Source organism: Arvicanthis niloticus, chromosome 3, assembly GCF_011762505.2.
Source record: "Arvicanthis niloticus isolate mArvNil1 chromosome 3, mArvNil1.pat.X, whole genome shotgun sequence".
NCBI lineage: Eukaryota > Metazoa > Chordata > Mammalia > Rodentia > Muridae > Arvicanthis > Arvicanthis niloticus.
Genome location: NC_047660.1, coordinates 8,904,146 through 8,928,205, shown reverse-complemented (window position 1 = coordinate 8,928,205; position 24,060 = coordinate 8,904,146). Strand labels below are relative to the sequence as shown.

Below are 24,060 nucleotides of genomic sequence, written 5' to 3'. Positions count from 1 at the left end.
CATTGTGTAAATGTACCACAGTTTTTTAATCCATTCTTCAGTTAAGTGGCATCTAGGTTGTTTCCTGTTTCTGACTATTATGAAAAAGCTGCTGTGAACATAGCTGAGGAAGTGTCCTTGTGGTACAGCAGAGCATCCATTAGTTATATGCCCAGGAGTGGTACAACTGGGTCTGGAGGTAGAGCTATTTCCAATTTTCCAAGAAACTGCCAAATTAATTTCCAGAGTCATTATACAAGTTTGCACTCCTACCAGCAATGCAGGAGTGTTTCCCTTGGTCTACATCCTAGCTAGCAGGAGCTGTCACTTGTGGTATTGATCTTAGCTATTCTGATGTTTGTACAATGGAATCTCAGAGTTGCTTTGATTTGCATTTCACTGATGGCTAAGAATGTTGAAATATCTTTTTATGTTTTCTCTGATTAGTACTTTTTAAAAAAATTGCTTTATTTACATTCTAAATGCTACCCCCTCCCAGCACCCCTCTTCACAGAGTCCTTTCTCCCTCCCCTTTGCCTCTGAAAGGGTGGGGCCCCCTGTCTATCCCCCATCTCGGCCCATCAAGTCTCTTCAGAATTAGGTGCATCTTCTATTACTGAAGGAAGATAAGGCAGCCTTCTGCTACATATGTGCCAGGTGCCAAGGGTCAGCCCATGCATGCTCTTTGGTTGGTGGCTTGGTCTCTGGGAGCTCTGAGGGGGTCCAGGTTTGTTGATACTGTCGTTCTTCCTATGGTTTTGCAATCCCCCTCTGATCCTTGAAATATATGTCCAGGCCCTTCTGGCTTCGAGAGTCTCTGTTGAGAAGTTGGGTGTAGCTCTGATATGTTTGCCTTTATATGTTACTTAGTATTTTCCCCTTGCAGCTTTTAATATTCTTGCTTGGTTCTGTACATTGTGTTTTGACTATTATGTGGTGGTGGGACTTTCTTTGCAGGGTCATTTTTATAAAGTTTTAAGGTTGTTTTCTTGTTCTTCGGCTGCATTAGAATACTCAGGTCTTGCTGTCACAGTCTACCTGTGCTCTGGTGGTGCCATTTTGCCCTGGCTGTTGTTGACTGTGCTTGCACACTGGCGTTTAGGCACTTTGGATCATTATACGTCTAGATGCTGATTTTGTTTGTTAGATGAGTTTTTTGTTCCTTAGTTTCTGTTTCTTCTTTTGTTTCCTGGGGTTTGTGGCCTGGATTTCTGGCAGTTTGCTTTACCTCTGACCCATGAGGAAGTCTCTTACCAGGTTGAGTGCTTGACTTGTCTACTTGATACAAGCTATAGGCATTGGAGAGGAAGGAGTCTCAACTGAGAAAATGCCTTCATTAGATTTGACTTAGACAACCTTGCAAGGCATTTTTATTAATTAATAATCAATGGAAGAGGACCATCCCTGGGCTGATGGTGTTAGGTGCTACACAAAAGCAAGTTCAACAAGTCGAAGGGATAGAGCTAGTAAGCAGGACCCCTCTATAGCTCTATATCAGCTCCTACCTCCAGATTCCTGCCCCTTTGACTTCCTGTCTCTGACTTCCTGTAATGACAGACTACAATGCAGAAGTATAAGCCACAAAACCCCTAAAAAACAAAAAAAAAAACAAACAAACAAAACTCCCACTATACCCCCAGCTTGTTTTTGGTTAGGGTGTTTTACCACAGCTATAGAAATTCTAACTGGGACAAGTGTGGGGTGTCGCTGTGACAGACCATATTATCTTGGGGAATTGTGGATAATGAAACTTTAGGCTAGAAAAGCCATCGAGTGTTGAGAGGTCAGTGAGCTGTTCTGTAGGAGCTTGGAAGATAAGAGTATTAAGGGTAGTGCAGGCGTGGAGGACTGACTTACGAAGCTTTAGAGGGACATTTAAAGACTAGTAGCCATTTGCTACTAGAATGAAGAGTCTGTGGTTGTGGTCAGTTGGGGTGAAAGAGTCGCTTGTGACTAACAAGAGATCAGCAACACTGAAGTGAGAAATTGACATTACTGTGACAATTTATCCCTGTCAGCTGGGTTTCAGAAGAGATCAGCATGTTGGGGTAAACTATTCCAGGAAATATTCCAGAAATTCCTTTTCTGGTCTAGGTTGCCTCGTCTAGCATTAATAGGAGTGGATTTGCTTGCTATCCATGGGAGGCCTGATTTTTTTTTTTTTCTGAAGAGAAACAGAGGAGGAATAGATGTGGGCAGACAGAATGAAGAAGGAAGGTTGTAGAGAAGTACTAAGTGGAGCAGAGGGAGGGGAAATTACGGTCAGGATGTGAAATATAAACTGATTAAAAAGAAAAAAAAAGAACAAGCATATTCTAAGACGTTTTCCTCAGAATCAGGACATAGTAACTGTGTTCCGCAGGCTGCCAAGGGTGTATTTCATGCTGGCTGCACAACTTGGTATTGGATGAGTCATTTAGGGAGTACTGGTTTTGAAAGTGTGAAGGGGTCATGGAGAGCACATGAGGCTTGGCACTGAGAGAGGCTAGGAAGGGCCATTGGTGAAGGTGGAGCTTCAGGAGCAATTGAAGGTCCAGTATTAAATGGCTTATGCAAAGAAGTTGAGGCTTGGTACCACAAAGAGAGCACAGGAAAGGATCCTGATGAAAGTGCAGCTCAGTTGCAGCAGAGAACAAGTGTTGTGAAGATGCCAGCACCTTGGCACACCTGCCAAGGACAGTAACAGCCATAGTCTGAAGCTGGGCCGAGCTTTGTAGACAACCTATAGGCGTGGCAAGAAAAGGAGCCTGAGAAGTTACCCATGTCCTTTGGAGGGGTCCAGAAGACAGACAAAATGGTGGACACTGAATTATTTACACAGCTGGAGTTTGGTTTTGCTTTGTTAAGATTGTGACTGTGTCCTGATTTTTTCCTCTTGAAGTAAAAAAAGTATTCGGCTTATTTTATAAGAGCCCACAGTAGAGAGACTAATTTTTAAAACAAAACAAAACAAAACAAAACAAAACAAAACAAAACAAAACAAAACAAACGAGATTGAAGTTTTAAAGTATTTGAACTAGTAAGACTGTGGGGATTTTAAGTTTATGAAATGTTTTACACGGTAATGTTGATATTAATATGTGGTCTTTGGAATATATAAGAAAGGAAAGGATGCAACTCAACAGTGATTTGCTACTGTGTCAAGCTGACAAGGCGTCAGATGTGCTGGCTAGTTTTATGTCACCTTGAGACAAGCTGGACTCATGGGAGTGAAGGGAGTCTCAATTGAAAAAATGCCTCCATAAGACTGGGCTGCTGGCAAGCCAGTAGGACATTTTTATTAATTAGTGATTAATGTGGTAGGGCCATCCCCGAGTTGGTACAGTCCTGGGTACTGTAAGAAAGCAGGCTGAGCAAATCAGGTAAAGCAAACCCTAAGCAGCTCTCATCCGTGGGCTCTGCATCAGCTCCTGCCTTCAGGTTTCTGCTGTCTTTGTGTACCCATCCTACCTCCTTTAAGTGATGGTCTATAGTGTGGAAGCATAAGCAGAATAAACTCCACCCCAACTTGTTTGTAGTCACTGTTTTATGACAGTAATAGAAACTCTAACTTGGACACTTGACGTTTCAGTCTCTTTCCAGAATCCAGTTGCGCAACTACCCCCTCCCCCAATATTCACAGTTCCAACAATATCCTCTGGCATGCATCCCTGCATAGACACAGTAACTCATCTCAGGCACACCCTTATCTGTTTGCTATCCTTATGGAAGATGCTCTCCTTTCTCCTCACTCACTAATGCTGTCTTGCCAGCTTTGGTCTAGTGTACATCAGTTTTATGGATTGAGAGCAGTTTAAGCACAATGAAACCAATTTCTCATTTATTGAGTAACAATATTTTCTACCTTGTAAATATTTTAGTGTTTATTCAAAGAAGCTATTCAAATGGCTTCGAATAAAAAACCTCTCTGACCATTCCTCTTGATTTCTCCAAGAAGATACACTTTCTCTTCTCCATGTTCCTGAAAACTTGGTGCATCTTTTATGACATTTTATCGCATTAAGTTTTTATAAATGTGTCTCTTCATCATCTGAGCCCCGGAGGGAAAATTATATTTTATCCTTCTTGTTAACCGTAATAACTACACAATGTCTTGTATGGAACAGGTGCTTAATCAATATTTGATGAATTCGTTTGACTTATTAATCAAAATGAAGAGCAGGAAATTATTCTGTAATTGAGTACAGGTGAGAGGAAGACATAGCAGCTCCTGAGAAGGGATGATGGAGGATCACTTATGCTCTGGGGCCACTGTTCCTCCCCAGGTAGAGGAACATCAACTTAGCACCCCTACGATGTCATTCTGAGAATTCTGGTTAAGTTGACTTCGAGAAGGATGGGCAACAGAATCCATGCTCTCTTCTGCCTCATGCTTTTCTCTCTGCGACTTAGTGGAGCTGGGCATGGGCTGCAGACTTCGCACGCTTCTTATATAAAGAGCTGCTAAGTGAGAAGTTTATTTGTTTTCGAGAAAGACAGTTTATTTGCACAGGGAAAAAGCTTTCTGACTAATTTCACCTTTTGTCATATATATATATCTTAGTTTACTATCTGATACACATATCCATCTGTCTGTCCTTCTGTCTATCTATACTCTATCATCTATCTACTTAACTACCTACATCTATCCATCATCTATCTATCTATCTATCTATCTATCTATCTATCTATCTATCATCTATCTATCTATCTATCTATCTATCTATCTATCTATCTATCTACATCTCATCAATTAGAGATATGCAACCACATGGTGAGTCACAACTATCTGTAATTGGGTTCGATGCCCTATTCTGGTGTGTCAGTGACACAGTGTCAGAGAGTGACAGTGTACTCACATAAATAAGTAAATAAGTAAATAAGTAAGTAAGTAAATAAATAAATAAATCTTTAAAAAGGTGAATTGATCAGAGGGAGATATTTAGAATACAAATTGTTGGGATTTCTCAGGGAGAAGAAAGTTTCATATATGATTGTCAAGATTAAGCACACTTTAAGGGCTGGAAGTCCTCTGTGGGAAAGAAGGTACAACAGCATCCTAGATCCTACTTCGGAGGCTCCTGCACAGGTGTGTCCTGCACACGTTTCCAGGTAGAGGTTGGGAGGGTGAGCGAACACAGACAAAGATTGGCACGTCCGTGGATGTGAAAAGAGGGAAGGACTTTGAGACTTGCTGAGCGTATACTTCATAGAGAAGTTAAGGTAGTTGGATATGGCTAAATATTTCTTGGGTTAGCAAGTAGGAATCAGTTACTAGGTGTAGGCAAACCATGGTACAGCTATTGTTTAACGTTTGGATTAACTCACAAGTAAAATGGAGATGTGGAATTTAGATAACTCTTTGACAAAGTTTAGTTTTTTAGAAACTGCTCTATAGTGTGGTTTGCACAGCTGTTATGCTTGCACAGTGCACACTTGTTGATCCTGTGGGTGAAGACCATGATCTGGTGAGAACAGGCTAAGAAGTGGATGAGGCAGGCAACAATCAGACAAGGATTCTCACTTGTCCTTGAGAGCTCTTCCAGCACAAGCAACACCATCAGATTTGCTTTTTAAATTGTTTTTATTCCCTGTAGGGTGTCCATTTGACTTCCTTTCTAGGTGTGAGAGTAAGGCGGTGTTAATACAATTCAAAAGAAGTTCATTTAAAACCAGTTTAAGAGGCTCCAAATGACTGTGTGGTTTCTTACTGTAGGTACTGGGTAAGGTCTCTCCATCCAATTGTTAGGCTGTACAGCTAGCTGAATTTACAGAAAACAAGAGCAACAGACTTTCCTTGAATTTACGACTGTGATGATACCTTGGTTATAATACCTGTTGTACTTGCTTGTGTATGTGACATGTGCTTCTCTCTACCTAATGAATGTAGCCTTACACTGTAGGCCCTTCCACCCACTGTGCATGACTTACTAAGTTTTACAAACTCTTATAGCATAAGCCAGAAGGAATAACAAAATTTAGTCGCAAATGTTAAGTGTAGAATGTTGATTTTAGGCATTTATTTGTATTTTTAGATGTTCTCATATTTTAAAAATCAATACACAGAAGTTTGTGTCATCTGAAAATAATAGTAGTAAGCAAGGAATAAAACAATGATGTGAAATACAGGATCTGGGAACATAACCTGCAGTTAGCTCCAGGATGAGGGCATGTACGTACGCTATTGTGACCTGGGCTGAAGACTTTAGTTTTGAGTTTCTTACTGGCTACTACAAAGAACACAATCGGAAAAACTGCTTAGTGCAGTTGTGGGCAAGGCCTAAGATGGGGCTGGGGGTGGGCAAAGGAAAACAGTGGGATAGTTGGGGGAGGGCAGGAAGGGAGAGAAAAGAGGTGATTATGTCATGGGATGGACAGTAAGCTGGTGGTGATTTTAAGGAGAGAAAAAGTTGGCTTTTGATTTCTTGGGTAGAAGGAGGCTGCACGCAATAAGTCACTAAAGCTGAAGTTGAGCTGTTTTGTTATAAAGGAAGAAATGATGCATTATACCTTTTAAATATAGCAGTAGATCTTCATGATGACCGTTATAGGCTTTTATCAGGATATACCTAGTCTGTGACTGTTTATAGTAAATAAAGCTTGGATTTCAAGGCTTCTGAGCCATAGACCCTAGAAAATGTTACTATGAGTCCTATGGTCATCAAAGCATAAAATGAACAAATGCATGGTCAAATGCTTTTCCTTCTTTGATGAGCCTCTGAATGACTTTCATGCTTACAGTTCTGGGCTTATTCTAAGTGTGGAGGGTCCATGCTATGTTGATGATACCGGCCTTCTTGCTTCACTTGTGTCTCTTAATCCATGAACTTTCAAAGTTATTAATAGAATATGATGCTGAGTATCCTGCATTTGAGTCAGATATGACCCTGACACTCATTTTGTTACCTTCCTATCCTCCTGAGGTATATAGGTGTGTGTTTCTGGTTTGGTTTTTTCGTTTTGTTTTGTTTTGTTTTGTTTTGTTTTTAGACAAGGTTTCTCTGTGTAGCCCTGGCTGTCCTGGAACTCACTCTGTAGATCAGGCTGGCCTTGAACTCAGAAATCCTCCTGCCTCTGCCTCCCAAGTGCTGGGATTAAAGGTGTGTGCCCCCATTGCCCGGCATATGTGGGTTTCTTTTTATTATTCTGTACCTTATGCATTTCACATGCTGCAATATTAGTTTAGTTAAACTATAACCAATTTCTACCATTGCCTGTACATGTTCCTCTTGTTTTTGGTGGGACCATTGCTGTGATGCTCAGAGTTTCAAGAGTAATTTAGTTCTTCATGTGCCTGATTCTTAACTTGAGAAACAGGGACTCACCGATTTTAATATTCTTGGCTCTATACCCCTTTGCCTTTGCTTCTTAGGATAAGTGTGGTGGCATAATGTCTGTGTTTACATCTCTTTCTCTTGCAGTGTTCTGTGAAATGTCATTGCATCTAATAAAAAGAAAAAGATTCCTCCACTTCGAAAATGTGTGGATAAATTTATGATGCATCTTATGGCATCACAGACAAGTAGGGAATATGAAAGAAATCTTGGAAATGACCTTATGATCTCACTTTATCAAACAGAGGTATCCTACCCTGAGCATATTTCTGCCAATCATTCTGAAGTGTCCTTGTTTTAACACTTATGGGGTGACTATGGACTCAGGGACACAGGAGTGAGAAAACATATCTTCAAGGATTTGAGAACCATCCACTTTTATCTCTTAGCCACTATTCAAATTATGTTTGCTATTTCCTTCTATGTGTTGAGTATTTAAAGTTTTGTAAGGGCTTAGAGAATAGAGAATGTCTCACAACTATTTTGGGAACTAATAGTCTTTTGTAATGATTATTTGTTGTGTAGCCATTGCCCTCTGATCCCCCTGGCATAAGTAAGTAGGCAGGTATGCTTCTGTACCCACAGACACAATCAGGAAAATAAAGTAATGTACTTTTTCCCTTTCTGAGCTTCCAAGATATGATAAAATCATTTTTAAAAATGTAAATTGTTCATATGTGTATGCTTCATTGAAAAGTACAGAGGAATTGCAACCAACACCAAAGGAGCTGACAAATTTCCACATGGTAGAGTTCATGGCAGACTTGTATAAGAAAATTCACTCTAGAAAAAACAGACGTCATTGTCTAACATTGCAACAATTTTTCTGTAGAGTCCCCAGGTAGTGAGGGCCACAGGCTGGTGGGTAACAGTGAAAGTATTGATGGCATTGATGAGTGTTCACTTGGAATTCACAAAGGGATGCTCGACCAGGGCTGGCACATTACATTTACCAAACTGTTGATTAAGTCACTCCAGTGAAGGCAGGGACCCTGCTTGAAAAGGAAATCATTAGCAAGGATCCAACAGAAACTGGCTAGAGCCTTGTCAGTTCCTCTTTGTCAGAATCTTTCTGATGCTGATAATTTCCTGTTCAAGATGGACCCCTGAGACTTTATCAGAACTAAAGAATTATTGCAAAAATCACTTAGCATTACTTTATGTGTTGGGAAATTTATATTGACACTACAAATTATGACAAACTTGAACTTAACTTCTAGTACTTAAAAATAAACAACTTCTAAAACCATTATTGACCTAGGTTATTTAGGAGAGATGGTTAAAGAGTAATAGACGACAAACTGTGGGATTTGAGTTTGATCCTCGGAAGCCAGGTGAGAAAGGCTGGGAACGATGACACACACTTGTACTCTTAGGCACTGGGGAGGCAGGAAGTCCCTGAGGCTGGATGCTCAGCCACACTAGCCCGATTTGTGAGTTGTAGGCCAGTGAGGTACCCTGTCTCAAGGGAGGTGGATGGCCTTTCTGAGGAGGATACACTTTCCGTTGTCCTCTGGCATGTATACTCACTCCCCACCCCCACATACAAAGCAGAATAATTTGGGCTCTCTTAAATAGAATGAATGATATTGCAATTTACTTATCTCTTCCTACAAGTACCACATGCCGCTGCTACAGCTACTACTGTTGTGGGGTGGGGGTTTGGGACAAGAGCACCTTTTGTCTCCAACACTGTTTAACATCAAGAGTGTTGAGTGTTGACTCTTGACTCCACATCACCTAACATTGGAGAAAATATCCTTCTTAGCATGCCTTTTCCTCTGCTTCATTAACATTTCATATCAGAAGTGCCTGTTACTGATTATATGAATAAGGATTTAAGTATACGATTTTTACGGGAGCATTAATTGGCCATCTCTAGAAAAAAAAAACTATTAGCACATTATCTATAGAAGGTGCAGTAATGTTATTTATGTATATAGAGGACACTGTTCCTATCCTATCTGTAAGCATTATTTTGACTTTATTTGCCTGAGTTTTCTGAGGCCTCACCATTAATTTTCATTGAATGAAGGGCTACAAAAACTCATAATGTCTGAAATACTTAATATTATTTTAAGAGTTTTCATTTTTATGAATGATATCTGTACGTAGTTTTATGGAACAATGAAACTATTGTATAAAGTAATAAACGAATCCATAAATTATAGTGACACTTTAATAAGAATATTTGTAAAAATGTAAAAACAATAACCATAAATACTATTTCATATAGTTTATTGAACCAGTTTTTGATGTCTTCAGCAATATGTCCTTCCTAGATAGAATGTTTTGAAGCTCCCTCATTAATTTTGAGCTAAGACAGTGTCTTCTTAAATTTATTACAAAACACTGTACGTGCAAGAAAGAAATAGAAGAAATTTATTAATATTCTGCCGCAAACCTTTCACGGTGGGCTTTGCTTCAGTTTCTTACAATATGCTTATAACAAAAAGCACAGGGTGAAACAAAGCTCAGAATAAACCAGAGTCTGCATCCTGTGATGGAAACTTTAGTCTTAGGCAGAAACAGGACCAAATAATACACATAAGCACACACACACACACACACGCACATTCACACGTGCATGCACACACACATACATGAACCTGCACATGTACAAGCACATATACTCGCACATTCAGGCGCACATAAACATAAGTGTACACGCAAATATGTAAGCAAACACACATGCATACATAAGCACATACACATATGATACAGGAAGAAATTAGAAGAGATGCTTATTACATAATTAAACAGGCTTTAGTAAAGTAAGCTTTCAGTGACTGGAGGTGAATTTCCAGGGTCTTAAATGCAATGTGACTGTCTATGGAAAAAAAAAGGTAGTCAAGATCCATAGGGATGTTTGAAAACTATAAGCTTCTTGGTTGTGGCTGATGGGACCTTGAGTGAAAATGGAAATTTCCTATCTTGGATGAAAATCACCCTTCCATTTAATTCTTGTTAGTGGACTTGGTGGAATCTTTTTCACTCATGTGAGGTGCAGGTCAGGTGGTAACTGACTGAGCACTACTGCACATTAAACTCAGAAGTTCCTGCTCTTCAGCTCCCTGGTCCTGGTTCCTTCCTTCCTTCCCAGCTGTTGACCCCAATTTTCTAGCTTCCAGAAAGATTGAGAATCTACTTGTATTTAGTGCACTTACACATACAATATGGTCAGATCCAGAGCCAAAGATGGGAAGGTAATCTAATGTCTTCCTTGTCTTCCAAATGTTGCCTCCTTCCTGGGGCTGTTCCCTTTCTCCGTGTTTCTGGGGCTTTAACTGATTTATTTTGTCTAGAATTAATTTATACACATAATTAATAGACATGGCTAGTTGTGGCAAATGTCTCCATGGTAGGGACATAATTTGTCTCTACTTTGGGACAGGGGACTTGGGCACCCATGGAATTGTGTTATCCTTCTGTTTTGTGTAAAGTCTATTTAAAGTTCTGAAATAAGAGAAAATGACATGGCATGGCCTGCCTTTACTTGTTCATTAGCTGGCTATCTTAATGTTACAGGTGACAGGAGAATGTGGTAGATGCCCTCCCTTCTTATGGTGACTTGGAAAAGAGCCAAGGCTCTGAAGACCTGAGACATCTGTACCTTCATATTTAGGCCCTGCTGAAGTGAAAGCTTTGCTCTCCAGGGGCCCTGGCAAAGACTTTAGTACATTTCGTTTTTGTTACTGGCTATTTCTGAAACAATCATTGCACTGACAGAGTACAATACTATGTTTAACGTTTAAGCTAGTCAATTTTCTTCATGTGGACATAGATCTCACCAAAATTGTATGTGTTCTAGTGAGACAGGACGTTAAAGGATCCCAGGAGAAAGAACTTGTTTGCTCTTAGTGGACTGTATTCCACTTTTAGAAGTTTTGCTAGTCTCACAGCCTCAAGCATTTTTAAACCTACCGTGATAGAGGGTTATGTCTAACTCAGTGAAACTCTGTATGATACCATCTAACAGGTTCCTGTCAGTTTTCAAACCCTTGGCAAGAAGATGTTCTCAAAGAGTAGAAGGAGGGAATTAGCATTTGATATTTCATACTATGTACTATCCCCTGTCTGTTGATTAGCTTTTCTTAGTGTCTTGGTATTGAGGATATTTCTAACATTCACTAACAGTAAAGCATCAGCTAATCATAAAAATATCATAGATTTATTGGCACGGGTATTTATTTGAAATCAAAAGAGAATGTGTATTTTCCACCAGCAGTCCTTATACAAAATGAATTACAAAGTAAAACATGGGCAGGAGAATCACAAAGAACACATATTATTCAATGAGATGTAAGATGAACACCCTTTAACACCATTTTGGGTAAGAATTTGAAATTTGTCATTACCTCAAGTCTTCCCGAGTCCAGTTCCAACCACAGAATTCTCTATGCTGCCTTGTTACAGTGTGATTATCTGTACACACATTGCTAAGCAACAGCTCCCTGGAACTCTCTCGTCTTGTATGACTTCTTTGATATATTACATTTCTTTCTGTCTTGTTTTTTGACTTACATATCTGCTGAGAATCTGGGCCACTTGGCTTTTAGAGTTTTCTACAATCTATATATTGCTGATTGCATACCAAGGGTGCAAGATAAAAGGGTTCTTTAGTCTTTCATGTTTGCTACACTTTGGCAGCTGGATTTAGAGATGAGATTAAATTCAGGTTGGCTCTCTCTGGCAAGGCATTTCTTCTGTACTTGACAAGACTGTAGAGGGGCTTCCTGTCGATTACCTTTTCTTTTGCTTTTGTTGGAGCAGCTATTTGTTGCTTAACACCTCAGTCTATTAATGCATTTGGGTTTGGTAAATGGCGATAGTCTACCAACCTATTGTTAAGAAAGACTTCCTTCATTCACCATTTGACTGTTCTGACACAGGTCATTTCTGAAAAGGCAATCTTTCTGCTTATCAATCAGTTTCCAGTTGTGAATTCTCTACACTCTTACGTATAATAAAATTGTACTTTCAAACACTCAAACAGTGATGATTGGAGAGAGAGTGGAGGTAAGGTGAAGGTCGGGGTTGGACAGATGGAGGGAGAAAGTGTGGGGAGACACAGCTGGAGTTGTAGGTTACTTGGGGGCAGCATGAAAACCTAGTGCAGTGGAGAATTCTTGGAATCTCTGAAGATGATCCTAGTGAGGATTCCGAGTAGTAGAAGATATGCAGTCTGAATTGAGGACTCCTTAGTAGTGGAGGATATGGAGTCTGTATTTTTTTTTTTTTTTTTTTTTTTTTTTTTTTTTTTTTTTTTTGTAGCCAGGTAAGGCTTCCAGTCGTGGGACTGGGTTGCATTTGGTTGAGTTGTTGCTCCATGAAATCCCATGGAGATCTCTCAACAACCCAAGCTGATGTTGGGACAGAAGGTTGCTTCTGAAATCTGACAGTGGGACCTTATTGCTGAAGACAACTTCCTTTCAGCTCACTGAACACAGAGTGGTTAGCTGGTACCTGTTTGGAACATTCACCCCTAAGTTCTAGTCTCATTGGCACAGGAGGGTACTCTGGAGGCTATAGAAAGAGAAACCTGGACACTAACACAACCACAAAACCCTATCCTGCCTGCAGTATGTGGCACAGAACTCATGGGAGTGGCCAACAAATACTTGATTTACTTGAGGCCCATGCCAAGAGAGGGAGCCCATGCCAAGCACTGCCTACATAGCCAGAAACTAGAGACTGGATACCTTAGATAACTAGGGTACGACAAAACAAGACTGGTCCAAAAAAATCAATGAAATGATTCCAAATGATATTCTGTTATATTCATAGATTGGTGCCTTGCCCTATCATCATTAGATAGGCTTCCTTTGGCAAGAGATAAGAGCAGGTGCAGAGACTCCTAGCCAGACATTATGCAGAGAGAGTCTAAACTGGACGTTTCTATTGGGTCCCTTCTCTCGATCTTGAGGTACCCCACTGGAGAGAAGGAGGAAAGACTGTAGGATTCAGAGGAAAGGAAGATACCAATAGAACATAGCCCACCAAAAAAATAAGCAGGGCTCACATGGGCTCACAGAGATGGAAGCAGCAAGTGTAGAGCCTTCATGGGTCTATATCAGGTTCTCTCTGTGTGTGTCATGGCTGTTAGCTTGCTGTTCTTAGGAGACTCCTAACAGTGAGACTGAGTATGTCTCTGACTCCTTAGTCTGCTCTTGAGACTCCTTTCCTCCTCTTGTGTTGCTTGTCTGGAATCAATATCAGGGCTTTCACCTGGTCTTATTTTATCTTCTCTTGTCCTGTTTGGCTGTCATCTCTTGGAGGCCTGTTCCTTTCTGAAGAAACAGATGAGGAGTTAGTCTGAGGGAGAGAGGAGGTGGTAGGAGCTCAGAGGAGCAGGGAGAAGAGAAACTGTGGTTAGGACATATCTTTATGAAAGAACTATTTTTTAAATAAAACACAGGGCCTTGTAAACTCTTCAAGGCCTTTGATTTTTTTTGAAACTCCTGATTTTTCATTAGAAAATCAGATTTTCTCATGTTTGTCTGCAAGATACCTTCTGGAAGTCTTCTTCCACCATACACTGAATACGTCTCTGCAAAAGTCATGCTAAAGATCTGGCCCTGAAGTGGCTGTGTTCAGAGATTTTGACTTTCAGGAGGTAATTAAGGTCTCAGGCAGGCTCTAATCCGTCTGACTGAGGTTCCATTGAAAAGAGGAACAGACTTTAGGATGAACATGATTAATAGGTACAAAGAGATGATGCCATCTGCTTGCCAGGGAGAGACCAGTCTATTGGCAGTTGGATCTTGGATTTCTTCTCTCAACTGTGAGACAAGTCATTTCCATCCCGTAAGTCACAGGCCTGTGATATCTTATTATGGTGGTTCTACCAGACTAACCTAATTCCAGATTACTAGGACAAGGGATTCTGATGGCACTTTTCTGCTAGCAGATGGATATGTTTTAACAGCTATTGTCTTGTTTTATGCCCCAAACCATTTATTTATTTTTTAAAGATTTATTTTAGTTCAATGTGTGTGTGTGTGTGTGTGTATGTATGTGTGTGTGTGTGTGTGTGTGTGTGTGTGAGAGAGAGAGAGAGAGAGAGAGAGAGAGAGAGAGAGAGAGAGAGAGAGAGAGAGAGAGAGTCTGTGTAAGTGTGTGTTTGGGTGTGTGTGAGAATGGGTGAAACCCTGTCTCAAAAGTCACGATGTACATGAGAATGCAGAAGCATATGGAAGCCAGATGAAGGTATGTCCTCTGGAGCTAGAGTTACAGGAGACTGTGAACCTCTAGACCTGGGTTCTGAGAACCAAGCTCAGGTCCTCTACAAGTACAGTATGCACTCTTAATAGGGGAGCCATCTCTCTAGGTCCCAAGCCATTTCATAAAGAGGCCAGTTTTCCTCTTGAGAGAAATGTCAATTCATGGCCATGACCTTGGCACTGGGGATACCTTTACTCTACACTGAATCATGACTTCCTTTCCTAAAACATTAGGAAATATACTTTTTCCCCCCACAGAATGCTTTATTGTTTCTAGGGCAGCTGGGAGTAGCTATGCTTTTAAGTTTTTTTTCTTCACTGAGAAAAATGTTGAATTAACATTAAGTAAAAATTAATAAACCTGACTCAGATGTTTTTGATATTTCTTAAAGGTAAAATTCTTGACAATTTTTATTTATACTTCAAATTTAAGATTACAGGGTTTGATTTAATCTTGATTTTGTTTTTATTACATTTGTAGCCCTTCCACATTAAAAAAACCCCAATGTCCAACAATACAGAGTAGAACTAAACAGAATTTGAATACTTAACAAATGCCCATTTAAGCCAGTTATCACAGACTACTCACTAACTCCTGGAGAAATTGTACCTCTCTTTAATTTTGTTGTCACTGAATTTCAGACCCTTTCCTTCTTTTTGACTTTTCACAATTGTTTTTTCTCTCACAGCATATCTCTGCGTTTCTTCCAGTGGAGTCTTCACACAGAAGCTGTTTCTCATCTTCATCTCTTCCCTGAGTACTGACACCTTGACTGTGAGGTGTTCCAATTCAATTCATGTCATTCTTCTGTGTGGTACACCGTTCATTATTGTCGAGTAGGTTCTGAAACTCTCTGATCTGACTCTGTGAGGCAGCCCTTTCTTCAGTGTGTTCTTTGTGAGCATGCCTTTCTCTATTGCCCCTTTTCACTATCATCAGTGTGTATTAAATTTGACATTAACATTTTTTATTCTTTATTTTTCTCGGCTTGTTTAACATTTGTTTCTAGACAGGCTCAAAATAACTTTCCTAATTTAAAGAATTTCCTTTTCTATTGTTCTTGTGTTAGATTTAAGAATATGGCTGCTTGAAATGACATGGTGGTACACTAAGTCAGTAATGCTAGAATTATGAGACAGAAACAGGAGGCTTGCCGTGAGTTTAAGACCAGTCTAGTCTACACAAAGAATTTTATCTAGGTCAGCCTGAGGTCTGTGGTGAGGCCTTGTCTCAAAAGTCAAAATGGAAGAAAAAGAAGAAAGAAAGAAAGAAAGAAAGAAAGAAAGAAAGAAAGAAAGAAAGAAAGGGAAGAATAAGAGGAAGAAAGCCTAATAATGCATTTATTTTTTGGTTTTTTCTGCATGTCCTTAGTTGACTTATTTTCTTACTTTGCTAGTTAGGCTATCCAACACTGTGATAGGACAGTACCCAGTTTGCCTTCTAGAACATCTTTAGCTTAGTGGACCAGCTCCATGTTGCAAAGCTGCCTAACCATCTTTCTATGTCTCCTGGCTCATTTACATTGTGAGTCTACTTCCAAAAGCTTCTTTACCAAGTGAGTTCTATCCACAGAAAGAGCCCTGCTGGGGGTCTGTGGGGTCGTGACTTCTCCATTCAGTCCTTCCTTCCATGAGGAGGTTGTCATGCACATTCCCAAGTCGGTTGGTTGTATTTTCCTGTGTCTGCTATTGCGGTCATTCATGTTCTTTACTCTCTCAGCCTTTTCCTTTGCTGCCTGTTTCCTACTAGATTCTGATGCTGCAAAGATCTTGTGCATGCTAGTTTTACTTTCTTGTTTGTAGCTTAAAGCTCCGGAGATATCATATTCTTTGTTTATTGTGAAGGGTTTAGTTTTTGTTTTTTTTTTTTTGTGTGTGTGTGTGTTTTACTTGTTTTTTGATTTTTAAAGCTTTTCTGGTTCTGTCTGGTTCTATGTGAGGATATAAAAATAGTGAAAGGACACACAGTTACCATCACTGTCATTGCAGGATGCCTTCCAGTCTTCCTGTTTTAACAGATACTTAAGCAGGCTGGTGGCTATGAGTATTTTATGTTGGGAACAAACGGGAATTAACAAACCCTGCTGCTCCTGGGGGAGAACCTAGGAAAGTCCTAACCATCTTAGCTGATGATTCCTTCTGTGAAGTGCTCACTATTTTATTTTTAATATTGTTTTCTTGTTAGCTTTCCTGCAGAGTTTGGATTTTTTGTTCAGGAACAAGACACCTGCTCTGTAGTCTGGGCTAACTTGCCATTTCAGAGTAGGTTGGGATTATGCCATGTTCCTTGAAGCCTGGCTTTGATATCTTAAAAAGAAAAAAAGAAAGAAAAGAAACCTCCTCTTATTTGTAGTATATTTTTGTGTTCTCTCTGGCTCTGCTTTCTTCTGATGCCTGTTTTATTTACAGCACAAGAACTGCAGTGTGGTCTTTTTATCAACAAGCATCTTATCAAGCCCTTCGTACTTACACTGTGAACAGTGAACGTACGGTCTTTTCCCTCAGGATTTCCTTTAGTTTAGAATCCTTTCTTTTGTTGGATGAACACTCGAGGAAAGGGAAAGTTCTTTTTAAACCGTCTCTGTTTTTGCCTGCACTGGCACTTTAACTTTAAATCATTTAAATATGCTGTGTAGATGATAGCGATTAAAATGTGTACAATTAAAAATGAGATGACCTTTGAGCTGTGGTATCGTATTTCAGATAGCTTTTGAATTGAGTTTTGCGTGGCCATTATAAAATTTCAAGATTGTAAATGAAAGCTTCCCTCAGTGCAGACTCTTGTTAACAAGGGTCTGCTTTTCCTCCAAGAGATGGAATGCTCCCTCCCTCCCGTGCTTACTCTGAGTTCGGAGTGGAGCGCCTTCTTGGCTATGTGCTTACAGTAGCTCTGGGAACAGTTTGTAGCATCTTTCTAATTGTAGTCTCCATCATTTAAAATTGGGCAGAGAGGCAAATGAGTACTCTGTAGCTATATTTGAGACTGTTTTATTTTGAGTAAATCTCCTTTGATAGTTCCTAACCTTAAATTTGTTATCTTACAGCTTTCCAAACAGAAGCCTTCTTTCTAAGTAGGGAGAGGAAATGGCCAGTTATATGCATAAACCAGACGATTATAGGTTTAAAGACTTGCTTTCCTCTTGGGAGAATAATGGTGGCGATTATGATTTGGCCATCAGCTCTACCATTTTGTAGTCTTGGTGTATAACACTGGATAATTGTGTGCCCCTCTCCCTTCCTTTCCTTTTCTGAAATAGCCTTTCCCTATACATCCCAAGCTAACCTGACACACATTATGTAACCCAGGGAGACTTTTTGCATTTGGTTTCCCCTGTTTCTTCCTCCTGAGACAGATGTGTGCTACCCTACCCAACTAATATAAAGGAACTAGTTTTTTTCTGAGGTGCTGGGTATTGAACTGTCGCCTCCTGAACCAACCAGCAGACAGAAGACAACGGACACGGGATTTCCTTCCCAACACAGTTTATTCAGGAACCTTGAAGTACCACAAAAAGCCCCCGAGCTCTAGCTCCCAGCCCTTAAATCTCTGTGTCCTCGCCAATCAGAACCTGCCATGAAGTCATTCTCGATTGGTGGTGAGCACATATATCACATGGCCCGATCTTATGTAACAATGAACAAGCAAAATGCATGTGCAGTAAAGCCTAACCTACATGCCACCCAGGCTTCCTGAAATGGTGAACCAACACGCAGGGGTGTCTGGCACCCAGCCAGGTGCCATCTTGAGTTCTGCTCCCCACATTGAACAAGGGCCTTGCATGTACCAGGCAAACACTCTACCACTTTAAACCCTCAGCTTCAAACCCTGTTTATTTGTATATGAAATGTGACCATAATGATATATATATATATATATATATATATATATATATATATATATATATATGATGCACAATATTATTGACTATTTATGCCGTTCTGGACATGTCTTGGGTAACTATGGCAATTAACAAGTGTAACATGTCCCTCTTGGGGCTTTTCAGTATTAGTGGAAAAGCTAATTAGTTAGGTATCACATCAATGAATATAAAATTTTAAACATGGTAACGGTGGTGGAGAGATAATGTCTTCTTAGATGTATGCAATAAGGACTTGAGCTGTTTGGGAGGTTGTGAGATATCCTCTGGAAAGATGAAGCACAGATCTAAAGAACTATGTCTAAGAGAGAACCAGAGGGAGGTGGCTGCTTCCTGTCAGTGTAGAGGAGAGTGCCTTAGACAGAGGGAGGAGGAACCTGGTGAACATGAGGAAGTGAACAAGAGCAGACTCTGATGGGAGGATCGCAGTGGTTTATGGTTCCCAGCCATGCATAGGTAGGGGGAGAAATAGAGTAAAGTGGTGTCTTAGTCACCATTTTATTGCTCTGAAGAGACACTGTGACCAAGGTAGGTTTTATGAAAAAACAAAAAAAAAAACAAAAAAACAAACAAACAAACAGAAAAAAAAACCAAACAGACAATTGGGGGTTTGCTTACAGTTTCAGAGGTTAGTCCTTTATCAAGGCAGGAGCATGGAGATGGGTGTTGGAGCAGTAGCTGAGAGCTCCATCATGGTCCATGGCAGGGGTTAGGGATGGGATGAGGGAGGGAGGGAGGAAGGGAGGGAGGAAAGGAGAGACTTCCCCCAAAATGCCACGCCTCCTAATCCTCTTAATTCTTTCAGATAGAGCCACTACTTAGTGACTACACATTCAAATATATGGGCCTATCTGCCCATTCTTATATTTTTGGTTGTGAGCCTAGCGTTTAATGGCTGAGCCATCTCTCCAGCCCCTATCTGCCCATTCTTATTCAACTCACTGCACGTGGTATATTGTTCAGGGCATATTTCTAGGCCATGAATGGAAATTTGAGGTAGAAAACAGTGTTGCCTTCTGCAGACATGTTCACGATAATCTACCATTGTTGTTTTAAAATGCTTCCTAGTTATTCTCACACTGAATAGGTTTATATGCTTCAATATTAGTTGGTTGTCTTTCCTATTTATTACTGTGCTTTTCTGAATGTGAAACCCCTGAGTTTTCCATTTAGGAACAAACCTGAGAAGATAGCTTTGTTTTCATTCAATCAATTTTACTCTCTGAAATAGAATTTGCTTTTATATCACTTTAGGTAAGATAAATGAAAGAATGTCAACCTTTTACCTATTGTGATGTCTGTAAATATTTGATGCTTCTTAGCTTTGTAAAATGTTCAAATACTGTCGTTTGTTGTTTAACTTCAGCAAACTAAAGCCAACATTGTTAGAGCTGTTGGTATCCCATATTGGCAGAAAGAACATTGTGACTTACGTTTCCACTTTTTTGAGAATAACTTTAGTTAATGAGCCTTCAGACTATCTCCATGGATGTTGAGGAAGAGCCTGAAAGATGGCTGTTACGTTAGCACAGTGTCATCTCTGTGAATGTAGATGCACGTGAGCATACCTTAGTTTTGTTTATTTCAGTAATAATAGTAGTTAATGCAGAGCTAACATGGGAGTTCTGAAGCTCCATTGGTCAAAAAGAAAAACCATTCTTAGGCAATTCTAACAAACTTGCAGGGAGTATTATATAAAATCCAGGTAGCCCAAACTATCAACATTTTGTATGAATATTTAGTGCAAAGAAGAATACCTTTATGGAGCAGCGTGCGGTGAGTCCCTTGACATCCCTGTGATACTGGATATTATGTGATAATAGAGCTTTATAGGTAAATTTTCTGATAACGAAGGCACTTAAAAACCATTTTCTCACACTGTACACAAACCTCTATCATGCAAGATTAGTCATAGCATTTGCCCTGTAACCTGTCATGTTTCTTAAATGGACTGAGGGTCATTGTGGAAAATACCATTTGTTTTTCAGGACCTGATCTTCAGGTTTGCCTATCCAAAAACCCAACATGCTGTACCAGGAAGATGGAGGAGAGGTACCAGATTGCAGCTCGGCAAGATTTGCAGCAGGTGCTTCAGACATCCAGCTCAACATTAAAGTTGTTAATATCTCGAAATGCAGCTGCTTTTCAAGGTAGATGGATTTGAGTCTGACACTAATGACCAGCTTATTTAAGCCATTTACTTGTTATAGCAGTATTAGTAAACTCGGCTAGGCTTATTTCGTTGTTATTGTGTATCACTCTGCTCCAAAGTGGTTTGTTTTTCTAACCATTATAAATTGTGTATGGAGGCTTCCTGAGTGGATATTGAATACGACAGAAGAAAATGTTATTGAATAATCCATAGGAACGTATACCATTCTACAATCCTTCCAGATTTCCATGATTGTCACCCTTCATTTTATTCCAGTGTAAACTTACATTTACTAGATCCCATGGGGCGGGAGAAGGTAACAAAATCTCAGTGATGTTTACCTGGATAATCATAAATTTATTTTTAAACATATGAATTGAAGAAATATTTGTCTTGAGTTTTCTCCTGGAAACCTCACATGGTTTTCATGAGAACACAGGTTTGGTATATTGAGTGTATCCAAAAGGGGTAAATGGTAACTTGGGAGATATTGTTGATGTTTAAGTTTCAACTAACCTTAGAATTTATCCCAAAATCAAATAGCATGTTGTCACATAAAATTAATGAATTATAAAATTATTAGGCACACTGAAGGATAGAAGATCTTTTTATTTTAGATTTTTTGTAAAATTTCTTATTAATGTAATAAAATAGCTTAATTTTTTCTAATAAAGCATTAGCTATTATGCCTATGATTAAAAAGGAAAAAATAGTTTACATGGCTTTTAAAACCAATTTATAGCTCTGCTCAACATGGGATATAGGTGCTGTTAGTTGTCCTGTGTGATAGGCATGTTAATTGTCAATATATGCAAATAATTTGCATTGTTTACATCTATAACTAAGCCAGAAACCTGATTTTTAAAGTTATACTTAGTAAATAAAGTAAGTACACTAAATCAGAATAAAATTCAACTTGAAATATAATGTAGCTCATCAAAAATTGATATGTTTTTTTCTTCAGAAATTTTGAAATGTCAGATTCTAAGATGTTGGTTCAACTATATTGTGGTAAATATTAAATAAGAATTTCTACCAAATCGTAGATCACATAGTTCCCAAATAAAAGACACAAAGCCTTTATATTTATAATAAACTTTAAAAGCATTAGAGCTGGGCAGATATCTACCCTCTATGCTATTTTATTTCCTTGTCGATAACCCCATATTACAACAATCCACTTATCCCATGGTGTTGTCTTCCTTTTTTTACCCTCTCCTCTCTTCTTTGAGGTTTCGCCTCAGACCCAAATCCCACATACCTCTCTTCTTCCTAGTTATAAGCTATAGGTATCTTTATTGACCAATCAATGATAACTTGCTATAGCATCACTTGGTGTGTGTGAGAATCTCCTCATTGGGGGCAACCATATCTTGGCGGCCAGTGTTTGGCATTATAATACATAGTAACAGACCAACCCTCAACACAACTATGATTTTGGGAGGTTTTAGAATATAGTTTTATTTCTGTAATGGAATTTACTTATGAGTCATTGTGGGGAGAAAGTCATTGGCATGCAATCTAAACAAAGATTTGTGGTTTGAACTGGGAAAATTAGAAAGCCTCTGTTGTCCAGTGAAAATGATATGATTATTTCTCACAATAATGAGAAGATTGTAATATAGAAAATGTATTTTTGGAGTGAGAGGGAAGTAGAAACGTTCAAGTCAAATAGGAAGTTTCTGTTTGTCAGTCACATGCTTGAGAAGGTAAGGCTAAAGGTGGGAAGAAATATTAAAACACATTATGTAAGAGTGTCAAGGAAAAGGTATGTATGGGGAGAATTACTTATGAATTCTCATCTTTTAACCTCAAAGTTCATCCTTTCAGAATAGGGGCCATGTTCTGACAGAACAGGGAAGGTCCGGATAAATCAGCCCACCCTTCCTCAGTGGTGTTAACTGCAGACAAGGGCATAGTGTCTTCAGTTGCTGCCACATAGGCAATTGATATTTTTTTCCTTCAAAGGTAATTTAATAGACTTTCATTAATAACATATTTCTAAATAAATCAATAAATATCAAAAGATGTGGAACCTAGAACGTGTTGACCATTAGAGTGTGCTGAAGTGCTGAAGAGCTTTCCTGAAACTCCTGAAGGTTGGATGATGACCACTTCAGTAGTAAAATGTGTATTAAGGTGTGGGATCACCACTTCTAGTTCAATGTCATTAACTGTTCTGTAGTCTTCTTATCTCTCTGTTTAGTGAGTTTCATGTACTGTTATTAACAAGATAAACTTTGGCTTTCAGGTTAATTATAAAAGTAACAGTAAAAAGGTATTATGGAATGATTTGCTATAATCAACACTCACAAGCTCCACTGTCAGGCTTCAGAATCAGGAGAATACATTATAGATTTAGAAGGAATTTGCCCATATGCTTTTATAGAGACAAAACTTTCAAGAATACCAGCCTTTAGTTAAATGAACAGAAGAGTTGACTTGGGCCATAGATTCATAAATAAGCCTTAAATATGTATGCTCAAAACATGATGGAAAATCACATTTGCTGCATCATAATTGAGCAGGCCACTTTGACAATTAGTTACTAAAAAATGAATATCTTTATTTAAAACAATCCACTGCATTTCATGTGGAAGAGATCTGCTTACAGAGACTTAAGAGATCAGCTCCTAGCTCCTGAATTTGATGACTTTTACTTTAAATATATTTTTAATGTTTGAGTTCCTCTTTTTATTTTTATTGAAATTAGCTATTTTCTCACACAATATTCTGATGATGTTTTTCTTTCCTTCTACTCAATTTGTCCCCACCTTCCTTATCATCAAGATCTACCCAGTTTCTGTCTCTCAATAGAAAACAAACAGGTTTCCTAAGGGAAAAAATAAAATAATAAAACAAAGTAAAATAAAATGATATAAAGAGTAACACATAGGACTTGGACAAAACCAACAAACTGAAGGAAAAGAATCCAAGAAAAGCCACAAGTATCAGAAATCCATTTGTTCACACGCTCAGGAGTCCCATAAAAATACTAAGCTGAAAGCCATAATATATATGCAAAAGCCATGTTTTCAAAAAGAGAAGAAAAATATATAAATTAAATAAAATATTTTTTTCAAGGAAGAGAACTCTGGCATGACATTATGAGACGAGGAACCTCCAAAAATACCTTTGAGTTTGCCTTTTGCTGGACATCTACTGTTGTGTTGTGATTTCATTTTTGTTTAGTTTCGGGAGTATTTTAGTTTCTGCTTTGACCCACTCACCATTCAGTAATGTATTCTTTAATCTCCGTGAGTTGCGTGCCTACTAGGAATTCCTTGGCTGTTGATTTTTTTCCTTAGTGCATTATAGTCAGAAAGGTTGCACAGAGTTATTTTATTTTTTATACTTGTTGAGCATTATTTTGGGTCCCAGAATATGGTGTATTTTGAAGGATCTTACATGAGCTGCTGAGTAGAATGGGTATCTTTTGTTGTTTGGACACAATATTCAATAAATATCTGTTAGTTCCATTTGATGTATAATATTTAATTCTGTATTTTTCTGTT

General features: G+C 39.0%; 1 protein-coding gene across 1 annotated transcript in view; it reads left to right on the top strand.

The window, feature by feature from the left end:
- Window positions 1-24,060, top strand: part of Gpc5 (glypican 5) — a 1,248,052-nt gene that overhangs the window by 12,881 nt on the left and 1,211,111 nt on the right. Inside the window, exon 2 of the mRNA XM_034498469.2 lies at window positions 20,382-20,543. Within this exon, the coding sequence (XP_034354360.1) occupies window positions 20,382-20,543 (162 nt within the window). The remainder of the gene's footprint in view (window positions 1-20,381; window positions 20,544-24,060) is intronic.